General features: G+C 35.8%; 1 protein-coding gene across 1 annotated transcript in view; it reads right to left on the bottom strand.

Annotated features, from left to right (window-relative positions):
- tbx15 (T-box transcription factor 15) overlaps positions 1-13,720 on the bottom strand; it is a 24,692-nt gene that overhangs the window by 6,665 nt on the left and 4,307 nt on the right. The window contains 4 exon segments of the mRNA XM_016460876.1: positions 446-613; positions 5,099-5,270; positions 9,035-9,136; positions 11,871-12,078. Of these exon segments, the coding sequence (XP_016316362.1) occupies positions 446-613; positions 5,099-5,270; positions 9,035-9,136; positions 11,871-12,078 (650 nt within the window).

Consider the following 13,720-nt stretch of genomic DNA (forward strand, 5'->3'; position numbering starts at 1 on the left):
TATATATATATAAATGTGCATGATCATTTTTATCTATTTTTACATTTAGATTAACTAATGCTCTTTTAATCTTTAATCTTGCTCTTTTTAATCTTTACAAATAACTAATGATTTATAATTTACACTGCTAGAAGTGATTTTTGGCAAAAATCAAAATGAATTTCCATTTTTCATACTGAATGTTATACTGCTGTAATCTCTAAATTCACCGGTATAATATAAAACAATTGATTTTAGTTTTTAGTGTTTGTCATTTAGACAAAAACATTTTTTTTAATTTTAATATCAACCATTTATCATTTATCAGCCATAACACAAAAAAAACTCATCTGGAATTTTAGCACATTCCTAGTTGTATATGAAAATATCATATTCAGACACTTTCATATATTTTGACTCATTAACACCTGAACTATGTGCTGTACACTGACAGTCAGTAATGGACCTGTTGGTTCTGGTAGGCTGTGACCGTGGTGAAGACGGTCTCTGGGAAGCTGAACGTCTTTACTCCTTCCCCAGTAGGAACAGGTTTGGTTGGAGAGAGCTCGCTGCTGAAGTCTTTCCGGATCACGTGGACACGGGGCTGATATTTGTGCATCGAGTGCAGGATGATCTAGAAATAAAGAAAGTCATAACATCAGCTACTCTGCCGCAACCACAAGAGCACATTTCTGCAGCTGTATGGATTAAATGTCTGTGGCATAATGAGGCGAATATCAAAGCCGCTTGGTCCAATAGGAGAACATGCTGTATCACAGTGTGTACACATGTTGATTAGATATGAATCAGGCCGACTTGAGGGTGAGTATCTCACACCGATATGTTGGCGTCGGAGCATGGAGGCTGTAGCCTTCCCTCCGGCCCTTGGTCTGTTTCTAATTACTCCCAGTGTCAGTGTGCGTCTCCTGGGTCCACCGCAACCGAGGAGGTCAGGCAAGAGAAGAGAGGCCTTTGCAAAACAGCTTGATGACAGTAAATTTAATATTCCAGCTCCCCCCTTCCTATCCAATCCAAATGCACAGCCCAGGAGCCCAGTGCTGCCTAAGGCCAGACAACACCAGCTCAATGAAGACCGACTGCAGAGAGGAAGTGTTCAAAGCCACACTGCTGTAATTCCACAGATCCGAGATATTCAGGATTCAGAACATTGTCTGGGGCCAAAAAGGAATTTGCAGGTGATATCTGAGCACAAAAAAGGAATGTTATGAGTGCCAAAGATACACTATGCTGAACCACACAACTAACTAAAGCTGTTTTGAAGTTGAAAAAGTTGCACGATATATAATTTACATATATAATATATATATATATTAAAAAATACATATACAATTCTAATACTGAAGTAGAAGCATCCACATAATTATACACCAGTAATATTTCAATCGTCTTTACGATGAAACTGCAATCTAAATGATTTCTTGTCAGAAGGAGGAACGTGAGGTTTGTATATTCCATGACAGCGTGGTCCCACACAGGACGTTCCAGGGTTAACTTCAATTCCGGCCCTCGCTCGCCCTCCAGGCGAACAAAAAAGAACGTTTCTTTTTATGAGGTTGTGGTATAAGAAAAGTCCCCTCTCCTCTTCCTGAAAAAACACTAGCCTGCTGCAGTTGTAACACCCATATGTTATTACATTTGTCAGAATAGTCGAGTGATAGGATCAGTGACTCGAGTCAAAACAGCCCCATATGCAGAGGAGATGCCAGTAGAGCAGCGAAGTTCGCAGACATGGCCTAAGGCAACTATTTTACCCACACCAACCCTGCATCTAAAATACTGATACACTGTATCTCTCTGTAAAGAATACGCAGCCTGTCATGTGCAATTACTCTATACTCCTTGCCCTCAGTCCAACAGCACTATTCCACTGGTCATAGGCTACTCTAAATGGCTACAATTAAAAACGAATAGTCACATTAATCAAACAATATTATTGCTCTGTTTCAGACAAGAAAAATACATTTAAAAACATTTGTTTAACTTAAATTGAGTAAAACTTTTCCATACAATAAACAATTAAGTTAGAATGTATTTGATTTATGTTTGTTGCACAAATGTGAAAATATTTAGTCAGAATTAAACATTTATGTTGAGTTAACTTTTTTAACCAATTTACTTTTTTTGTTGTTGTTGAACATATGCTATTAAATGTGTAGGAAGCCGTGGGGACGGCATTCTTGCACACACACAAAGTTTTTTCAAATCAGGATTTTCAACCCATCCAACAAACAATACACTGTGACACTCAACAACCACACATTTAAAGAAAGAAAGGCGTTCAAGCTAATAGGGCAACCAACACAACACCACCAATACTAATAACATAGTATTATCATGGAATTAGTATTTAGTCATAAGGGTCAATTTTTCGAAATGTAGATTTATACATCATCTGAAAGCTGAATAAATAAGCTTTCCATTGATGTATGGTTTGTTATGATAGGATAATATTTGGCTGAGATACAGCTATTTGAATATCTGGAATCTGAGGGTGCAAAAAAATCTAAATACTGAGAAAATCGCCTTTAAATTTGTCCAAATTAAGTTCTTAGCAATGCATATTACTAATCAAATATTAAGTGTTGATATATTTACAGTAAGAAATTTACAAAATATCTTCATGGAACATGATCTTTATTTAATGTCCTAATGATTTTTGGCATAAAAGAAAAATCTATAATTTTGACCCATACAATGTATTTTTGGCTATTGCTACAAATATACCCAAGCAACTTAAGACTGGTTTTGTTGTCCAGGGTCACATATGAGAATTATTCATGCTACAGTGCATTATGGGAATTCGATATCACATCGAATGCATCTGGTTGTGGTCAATGAAAATTAATAATGTAGTCATAATTGGATTGAGTAATTTCCATTTTACATATTAAAATTGATTACATGCAATTAAGGGGAGACACTGCAGGCAAAAACACGGTTTTTTTCATGCACCTGTCAAGTTTGAGATTTTGGGCTTTTTGGTTTTTCATAAAGTGTTTTTTCAGACTAGTGAAAAGAAAACATCCAAAAGACACTGTTAAGTGTGTCTTTTCTAGCACTTTATCTATCTGTGTCAATAGATTTCAATTACAATACATATTTTTAAAGGCTGTTTTCTCAAAATGAGTTTTTTCTTCTAAATCTCCACTTCAGTAGCACTTACACACACCGAACTTACAATTTTAATTCCTGTCTATATCCTGAAGGTTTTTACAAAGGGATTTGTTCATATATAATTTGCTTGATTATATACAACATTTATTCCCCCCAAAATTATGAAAATTTAGTGTTTTCTGTCCGTTCTAAGCATTTTCTGAATTATGGAGTGACAAAAATGAGATACCCAAAATTCCCAAACTTTTGACTCTAATATGTAAAAAAAATTAAACAAGAATTTTGAAACTGACATCATCCAGTGTTTAGATTTTTGTACTAGAAATGTATGCAAATGTGTGCATATTTCATTAAATAATGACTCATTTGCATATTTAAACCTAACATTTTAGAAAACTTGTAATACAAAAAATGTTTGCAATTATCAATGTAATCAGTCAGCTGGGTAAGTAAGGCGATAACTATTAGTAATTTTTTTTACCCTATTCACCTGCAGTGTCTTGCCTTAAATGAAGAATTATGTTACAATAGCTTAGAGACCCCGAGCAAAAATATTACACTACACTGCAAAACAATCACTTATCTGAATGCATGTCTACCTTATGTTAAAACAGAAGGATTGAGTTTGAATAATATCTGCCAACTGGGTTTTGATAAGGCCTATATCAATACGTACATAATATCAGTTATAATATATCAACGTATTAATTTTATTTTTACATTTAAACACTGGGTTTTCATAAAGAACGAACAGTCAATCTCAAAACATGAGGAAACATTGAAAGAAAACATGAGGGCTAAGCCTTTAAAACCATACTGAGCAAATTAAGCACATTTTTCTTGTGGGTCTCATTATTCTGGACAGAGCTGGATGTATCACCCCATTTCTCACTGTCACTGAACAATACACAACCATGACAACCTAACAAGCGTGCTGGGGATGAGAGTGTCTTCTGACGGTCTGATAATAAAATCATCCCTGTGCACTCACTCCTGTAGTACAATGCTTCAGACTAGAGCCAGGCACAAGAAAGTCACACTCCAACAGTGACACAAAAACCAAAGTTTCGAAGAACATACTTGAAAACATATATGTTGGGGGAAAAAAATGTATGTATTTCCAAACAATAACATGTGTATACATTCCATATGTATTCAGCTGTTGTTCAGCACAGACGCATTGGGAATATCAGTCAAGTACAATAAAATCAATCTTTTTCCAGTTTTGCCAGTTCTTCAGAGAGTACACTGAATAATGATTTTCTTGCTTGAGAGAATATACAGATGTCTTTTGGGGAGATAGGGGTGTTGTAATCTATCAACTAGTGTGTGTTATGAATACAGTGATGTGGATAAGCAGGTGTATGCAACATCTCCTCGCTCAAACGCATACATTTAATGTGCAAATATTGTATTTTTTGTAGTATAATGAGTTGGTGGCTTTTACTTTATATTACTAATCAAATATATAATCAGAGGTTGTAAGATTTTTAAGTATCTTGTGCTCACCAAAGCGGCTTTTATTAAACAAATGTGAAATATTGTTACAGTTTAAAATAATATATTTTAAAATGTAATTTATTCCTGTGATTGCAAAGCTGAATTTTCAGCAGTCATTACTCCAGTCTTCAGTGTCACATTATCCTTCAGAAATCATTCTAATATGCTGATTTGGTGCTCAAGAAACATTTCTTATTATTATCAATGTTGAAAACAGTTTTTTTGGAAAACTATTTTTGTGGAAACCATGATACATATTTTTCACGATTGTTTGATGAATAGAACGTTCAAAAGAACAGACATATAAATCCTAATAAATGTCTTCATGGTCACATTTGATAAATTTAATGTGTTAAATATTAAGCAATGAATAAAGTATTCATTTCTTTAAAAAATAATTTAATAAAATTGAGCTTTTGAACACTAGTGTATGTATATACAATGACATCAGCATTACATTAACTGTAATTAAGTGTGCACTCACATGGCCTTGATCCTCCAGCTCATTGTTGGTGAGTTTGAGTTTGTCAAAGCTGACCACTTGTCTCATCCAGGTGTCTCCTGAAGCCAGTGAATCCGGGTGGATGTAGACCCTGGGCGGCACTGGCGAATCCGCGTTTCCCGCCACCATCCACTTTGAGCTGTGCTACACATACCTGCAAAAATGAGCATATAATTGCCATGACGCTCTGTTCCTGTGGCCTATGAGTCAGTGTTGTTAACAATACCAAAAATTACTTGCACACATACATCCAACTTTTGATTGTTCAAAATACTTGTAACAGACCATACAAATTCAAGATAAACAAAATATCCTATTGAACCTTATTTTTTGGACTATTATAAAATACTAACCCGTGCTAAAAGGTAAAGTATGTTTACATTAGCATAATTAATGGAAAGCATTGAAAAGGCTCTGATACATGTGGGCACTCCTAAAGTGCTGTTTGCAGGGCATTTCCTCAGCTGACTGCCTGAGGCACAGCTGGATGCCTTTACTTCTGGCCATGCGCACAGTTGAAAGTGCTTAACTGCGACGCCTCTGCCAAAGTCATCATCCAGCTCTCAAACATGAACAAAATTCTCATTTGGCCCCTTTTGTTATTGCTTGGCAGCATTAAACATCCTCCGTGTCTGTCTTATTCTCTCCCAGAGCACCCCACTACTGCGGACATGAATGTGCATGTCGTGCATGTGTGTTCATGCACATTAATCTGTTGCTCTAAAGTTAAATAGATAAAGGTCATATTTATCCATACAAAATGTGTGATTTAACAAAAACACTCACACATTGTTTGTCCTTCGCACACATGCGCATATAGTGCCAGGCATTTTTGTAATTTCCTGTTTGGAGTCCTGTTTAGGGTTATGCTCTATGTAGCAGGGAAAGTGTTAAAGAAAAAGGAAACCTAAGACCTAAAAGGACTGGAAATTTGATTAGCCCTCTTTCATCTTTCATAAATCTGCCATCTGGCACTAGCACAATCAATAAAGATCCAACTTTATGTGACACCTTTTTGGACAGATGGTGGAGCGACTGCCCATTAGAGTCCAGCAATATTTAACACATGCAGTACACTGTATGCAAAAGCATTTACATATATTTAGATGAAGGGAAAAAAAGCAAAAATGGGGTTATTATAATAGTAAGGACCCTTCAGTCTAATGCAGAAACAAAACAGGAAGATTCGACTTTAATCTAAACCCATTTTTTTCTGAATAGTTCAGTTTCTCATGCACACGACACAGCAGCAAATAGACCAAGTTATACATTGGGTTACTTTACTGACAGAGTAAGTGATACTCTGAAGTGTGGATCAGAGCATGTGCACTGCTTTTACATCAAGTTGAGTTAGCACCATGTGCGTTTATTGTGTGGAAAAAAATACGGAAGAAGAAAAAGACGGGCATGCCTGAAGTTGACAGCTGGACAAAGAAAAAAATAAGAGACAAACAGAGCAACACTTAGATGGAGAAAGGGAAAGGAGGAAGAACGGCTAGCGCACACACAGGATATTTGTGAATACATTAGCTAGAGAGCGCCTGCAAGAGGAATCTGAAAATCTGGTCCGCTCCGTATTTTCTTACTTCTTCTCTCAAATATACGCCATACCAAACAGCCACATTAAATAGCAAAGTAATTCAAGTAACACATAAAGAAAGATTTAACAAGTCTAGTATAAACTCTATGTCCCTTGAAAAGGGCAGTGCGCCTAAGTAAAGTAAGTAAATTCCAATAAAGGCTGCGTTTCCAGACCCGAGCCCTCTAGACACACGAGGCATTCCAGTGACAGCTCTTTGCTCCGTTTGCAAAGCCTTGTGGTAAATTCCCCAGCCAGGAAGAAAATCCTATTTAATTTTACAAGATCTTTTGGCTTCTAAAATCCTCCATGATATTTGGGGGCTCTAAATGGTTGTCTTCAAGGCCAATCCTCGAATGGCTGTGGTTTTATTTTCAGTAAATGCATACATGAATCTAAATATAATTGAACTGGAAGATTATTGCGTTGTCCACTTAAGTGTCACAATGTAATTAATACAGTAACATCCACAATGTTTTCTTGTGTTTATTTAAAAAACTAAATTAGGAAAATATGAGAAAATGTTGGGTTGCTGCATAAATTGTAGCAGACCTTTAAAGTTTTGAAAAACAGAAACATTTTATTTAAATGTGTTTCACTGATGTATGACTAATGAAAAATATATCCTCCTTTTGCTTCTAATCCCCTGAAACGGAGTACAGATTTCAGCCGTTTCCAGTTCTGTTCTCAGACATCAGCGTGTGGGACTAAAGCATACACACAACTCAAATAGTTTCACTGAATACAAACAAAAATCAGATGCGTTTCTGGATTTATGGTCAGGAAGAAACAAGATGAGCTAACCAGTTCTATGTTGATCATTAGGTCTTTATTAATTACTATGAAATAAAAATCTACTTAATTTGGGAAGACTTAAGTTTGTAACAAGGCACATGTAATTATGGAAAGGACAAGTGCACTACTGCAATCCGTACATGCAGGCTTTAGCTGCATTCAAATAAAGCTTGTCCGTAAGCATGTGTGATGGAAAGTTGTCATGGTGAGAGCAAAATCACAGGGACACACTACACCACCTTCAATGCTGATATGGCAACTCTGTCAGGGTTGCCGTCAGTGTTGCTTATTCATGTAAATCTCCCACCCCATTTCAAGAGGGATCAGCTTCCCAGTTTATAGACAAATTTCCCGTTCATTTAGTTATTTTCCTCCTTTCTCACTGCATGCTAACAGCGCTACACACTCTCTGGAGCAGTGCTTACCTGTATCTCTTGTTGTCCACTGGTACAATGTCCATGGCAATGTAATACTGCTGATGTGGATCCAGTCCCACGATTTTAACTCTCATAGCAGGGAACATTCTCCTGAAACCGAGCAGATTGTAATTGCATGTTTAACTAATAAGTCTAATGATAGCATTGACAAATATAGTAAGATGATCTAAAAATGCTAAAAAATAATGATACACAAAATGTAAATAAGTTGAATTAGATGAAGCCAATGAATGTAATCATTTAAATAAGAACAGTGTGTTACAGTGATGTCTGTTATATTGAAAAATACAACACTCTGACACCAAAATCATACAAAATAAATAAATAATTAATAATTAATTATTTTTATCTTTGAAAGTGTTAAGATTGTCTTGTTGACCACTAGCAAATAGTAGCAGGACTCAGATACATTTTGATCAATTAAAAAGATATGAAAGCTAAAAAAGCAGAGTAATCAAAGAACAAAAACAATCTATAAAATAGTTCAAACAAGCTAAATAAACTGAACAAAAGGGCCAGATTTAAAAACGTGACTCAGGTCTAACAAGACATTTTTGGCTAATTCCTCATTTTACACTTCAAAAGCAACTTCTTTGTCTTTTCATTTAAACGTCATAAATCTCTTTGTTCATAATGAGAGAAAAGTGTCTGGTCGCTCACCCCACCCCCTACACCTCTAAATGTATAGGGCTATTATTATTAGCAGGGGCATAAAATACACGCGGCTATTCCTGCAGTCTCGCCTTAAAATCAGAGTAATTATTTCAGGCTCTATTTTTTACAAAACATACAAATGAAGAGCCTATAGTATAACTTGTTAAATGTTTGGACATGAGTTACGTTGTTTGATGAATGGTTCTGGAGAAAACAAAATTGTTTACTGTTCCAACGAAAAATTGCTACATTCGGGATTTATTGCAGCAGCGCATCGGAAGAAAGGGTCTATTGATGATGAAAACATCATGTCGTGTTTCATGTAAATCTCCCACCCCATTTCAAGAGGGATCAGCTTCCCAGTTTATAGACAAATTTCCCGTTCATTTTGTTATTTTCCTCCTTTCTCACTGCATGCTAACAGCGCTACACACTCTCTGGAGCAGTGCTTACCTGTATCTCTTGTTGTCCACTGGTACAATGTCCATGGCAATGTAATACTGCTGATGTGGATCCAGTCCCACGATTTTAACTCTCATAGCAGGGAACATTCTCCTGAAACCGAGCAGATTGTAATTGCATGTTTAACTAATAAGTCTAATGATAGCATTGACAAATATAGTAAGATGATCTAAAAATGCTAAAAAATAATGATACACAAAATGTAAATAAGTTGAATTAGATGAAGCCAATGAATGTAATCATTTAAATAAGAACAGTGTGTTACAGTGATGTCTGTTATATTGAAAAATACAACACTCTGACACCAAAATCATACAAAATAAATAAATAATTAATTATTAATTATTTTTATCTTTGAAAGTGTTAAGATTGTCTTGTTGACCACTAGCAAATAGTAGCAGGACTCAGATACATTTTGATCAATTAAAAAGATATGAAAGCTAAAAAAGCAGAGTAATCAAAGAACAAAAACAATCTATAAAATAGTTCAAACAAGCTAAATAAACTGAACAAAAGGGCCAGATTTAAAAACGTGACTCAGGTCTAACAAGACATTTTTGGCTAATTCCTCATTTTACACTTCAAAAGCAACTTCTTTGTCTTTTCATTTAAACGTCATAAATCTCTTTGTTCATAATGAGAGAAAAGTGTCTGGTCGCTCACCCCACCCCCTACACCTCTAAATGTATAGGGCTATTATTATTAGCAGGGGCATAAAATACACGCGGCTATTCCTGCAGTCTCGCCTTAAAATCAGAGTAATTATTTCAGGCTCTATTTTTTACAAAACATACAAATGAAGAGCCTATAGTATAACTTGTTAAATAGTTTGGACATGAGTTACGTTGTTTGATGAATGGTTCTGGAGAAAACAAAATTGTTTACTGTTCCAACGAAAAATTGCTACATTCGGGATTTATTGCAGCAGCGCATCGGAAGAAAGGGTCTATTGATGATGAAAACATCATGTCGTGTAGGCCCAAGCAATAGCTATAGCTAGGCTACAGTAAAATTTATTGAGTGAGATATTTTAATAGTTTGAACAAACCTTTCTAATGCTAATTTTATAATTCAGATTTACATTTTTAAGAAATAAAAATTGTTTCTTGTTGCTTTTTATTTTTGTGTTTGTCTGAATTATCCGATTCCTAGCGATTTTAAAAGCTTTACTCTCTGTAAACTTTTTTTTTTTTTTAAGAAAGTCTAATAATTCTTCACTGGCAACGACTCATTTAACCAGGTACATTTTTTTCTTCCTAAGGTAACTTGCCTAAACCACAACATGGACTTCTATTAATAATCTCTACTACAGCCATCCAGTGCAATCAGGAAGTATTCTTAAGTACAAGTTCACCCTGTGTTTTAAGACAAGGAATTACACCAATAAACGGAGACATGTTCTCATATTGGTTTGATCATAAAGTGTAAAAATGGCACGGAAATACCTGGCAATCGCCGCCGAGAAAGAAAGGGGCGAAAGGTCTTACTGTGAACTGTTTAGGTTAAGTTATATGCTCGGTTTGGGCTGTAATTGACGCCCAAAAGAGCAAGAAAACGAAAAGCATATTTCAAATGTATTAATTAGAAACAGTTGTTGTTGTCCTGTTATAAGGCTAAGTATCAGAATAGCCCTACCGTAGTTGTACATAGGTTGTGGTTTGTGATTAGATACTTCTGCCCCCATGTGTAACACATTAGCGCCCACAAAACAGAGTTTTCATGTTTTCAGTCCCCGTGCGCAGCCACATCCCTTTGCCAAACAATCGTATGGTACCTTGAGATTATTTGCGCGTCAAAAAGAAAAAAGAGAGCAGCCTGTGCTACGTATGTATGGGTCTATGGCAAATGTCCGAGATGATAAAAAAGATTTTAAAAATTATTTAAAAAAAGTTTTAAATAAATAAAATAACTAGAATTTAAATGTAATATTTGTTTAATCTTTATTGGTTTAATACATTTTCGAAAAAGCAACTGAAAAATACGTCAATATTCTTGGTTTTTTTTAGACGTGGTGTAAACGTCAAGCAAAAAATAGACCTACTAAAAATACTTTCCTTGCACCTTTATTTGAGTGAAAATAGAAAATTTCTGTTAATATTTAAACAAACAAACAAAGTCTTCAAATATCTTTTTAAGGTTAACAATGGTAAATATTGTTAATTTTGTGTCATGAATATCACAATCAAACTTATCAAAAGTAGAAATACGTGGTTTACAACAATAATAATAATAATAATACACTTAATGACCTTGACCCAGACGTTCTTTTTGTTTCACGGTTTTCATTTGACTCATAACAAACAAAAAATGGCTTGTTGTGTATGTCACACTCATTTAAATCTGAATATTCATCACATTTTTGTATGATTGACCGCTTATTATTATTAAAATAAATATTAATAAAATATTATGCAAAATACTTTTACTTTTAATACTTTTTTAATGCAAAATGCCACTGTCAATAATTTCAACCGTTTAATTAGACTTTTACTGTATTACAAACCTTAAATTCAGAATCCAAAAACATGTTCATCACGCAGAAGGTGCATCCAAAGTAGTTCCGTTCATATTATTCAATCTTTTTTTAACAGGCGGACAAAAAAGGGAGCGCCATAGTGACCCAGGATTGTTTATCATATCTTCAAGAGGTTTGGTTCCACATTCCACACGATTATATATCTTTGTTTAAATTTGGTAAAACATAGCTACCTAGGCTATACCAGAGACATTAATAACATATTTTGAAATATGCTGCCACTGTCTGATCCAATATGTTGAACTTCTCCTCCATAAATTAGATTTTTTTTACATTTCATAAAAGGTTTACCTTCCTGCCTTTGTGATGATCATTTCTGTGCCAATGTCGTGGAAGCGTTTCCACAGGTCAGCGCACTGCAGCTCCACCTGGATCTCCTCCATGGAGGCTGAGGGTGAGGGGTCGCAGGCGGTGGGGGTCAGGTCCGCCGGGGAGCCGAAGGAGCACGACGTCCTCTCCGCCAGACCCTCGCCGTCGGAGCCCGGGCTGGCCTCTGAATCTACAACGAATAAAGAAAATCATTATAAACGCCGGCAGCACGAAGGAGGCCTCGGGAGGCCTGTTGACAATATTGAGCGGTAGAACCAGATCAGCTGCAGCCGTAAAGGATAACGACTTGAATTCGCTCAGACCATCATGGATTGCGGCCTTTGAATGTTAAATGAAAAAAATCAGCAAAATAAAAAAGCGGAAAATCTGATTCACCTTGGCTTTAGAATATTTCTTAGTGTTTTCTGAAAATACATGGCGTGTGATGATTTTGGACATGCGTGGGGACTAATGACATTTTCCCCAACTGACTATAAATTGGCTCAAGAGTAGCCTAATCACCAAAAATAAAATTCACAGAGCGAATAGAAGATAGTTGATTATAAATATTTATAGCCTAAACGAAATTGTCAATAAAATAAAAAAGTTATTTTTGGTCTTTATGCCCTCATTCTTGGTTGTTTTCATGTTTTGGGGGAAACGTAGCTGACAATCATGCAGGAAAAACAACCCTTTAAAATTTATTAACTAATTTTTGTCTAACGTTTTAAAACAAAATAATTATCATTAGAATTACCACATCAAACTCATTTGATTTACCATGTTTAGGCATGTTAGTATAGTAGCCTAATAAGATTAAAGGCAAAAGTAAAAGCAGAGATAGGCCTACGCTATGTGAGGCTCTACCATCGATAAAAGGCAAAATAAGTGAGTTAAGCAGAAAACTCAAAAGAAATCGATGTACACTCTTAAAAATAAAGGTGCTTCAAAAGGTTCTTCAAGCGATGCCATAGAAGAACCATTTTTGGTTCCACAAAGAACCATTCAGTCAAAGGTTCTTTAAAGAACCATCTCTTTCTTACCTTTTTGTCATCTGAAGAACCTTTTTTCACCACATAGAACCTTTTGTGAAACAGAAAGGTTCTTCAGATATTAAAGGTTCTTTATGGAACCATTTAGACAAAAAGGTTCTTCTATGGCATCGTGAAGCACCTTTATTTTTGAGAGTGTACTGTGGTTTAATTATCTACAGATTTTATTATTCAGGTGTCTACAGAACCTACAAAGGTTATTGAAATGTGCCGGGTTGCTTTGGCGGTGTATGTCATGCAAATGATGCTGTGCAACCATAAACTGCAGAGACTGGCCACACAGCAAAATCCCCAGAGTTAAATCAGCTTTTCTCAGAGTATATATTGTCCCAATCTACAGAGTGTTAAAGTAACACTGAAGCTGAGTTAAAGTTAATGGGATAATTAAGCAATGAATGAATTGATGAGTGAGCATTATTAAAGAAACCCCACTGTTAACAATGTTGAAGATGAACAACTACTTCTCAGGCTTTTAGACATGAAAACATATCACATAATCCTCAACAGTGGTAACTCTGCTTCAGTGTTACTTTAACACTCTGTAGATTGGGACAATATGTACTCTGAGCAGAGTTGATTTAACTCTGGGGATTTTGCTGTGCAGCAGCCCTGGCCAAACCACCAGCACCCCGAGCACAGAACCCTCTGAGGCCCTAGAGCCCGAGTCAGACTTTTCATCAACCTCGTGAGAGATTCAATCAGCGTAATTACAGTAATGAAGCCCATCGGCTCTTTCACGCGATCTCTCAGGCATGTCCTCATCTCCATCCAAACCCGTCA

Source organism: Sinocyclocheilus anshuiensis, unplaced genomic scaffold (assembly GCF_001515605.1).
Source record: "Sinocyclocheilus anshuiensis isolate Anshui unplaced genomic scaffold, SAMN03320099.WGS_v1.1 scaffold136, whole genome shotgun sequence".
In the NCBI taxonomy this organism is placed as follows: domain Eukaryota; kingdom Metazoa; phylum Chordata; class Actinopteri; order Cypriniformes; family Cyprinidae; genus Sinocyclocheilus; species Sinocyclocheilus anshuiensis.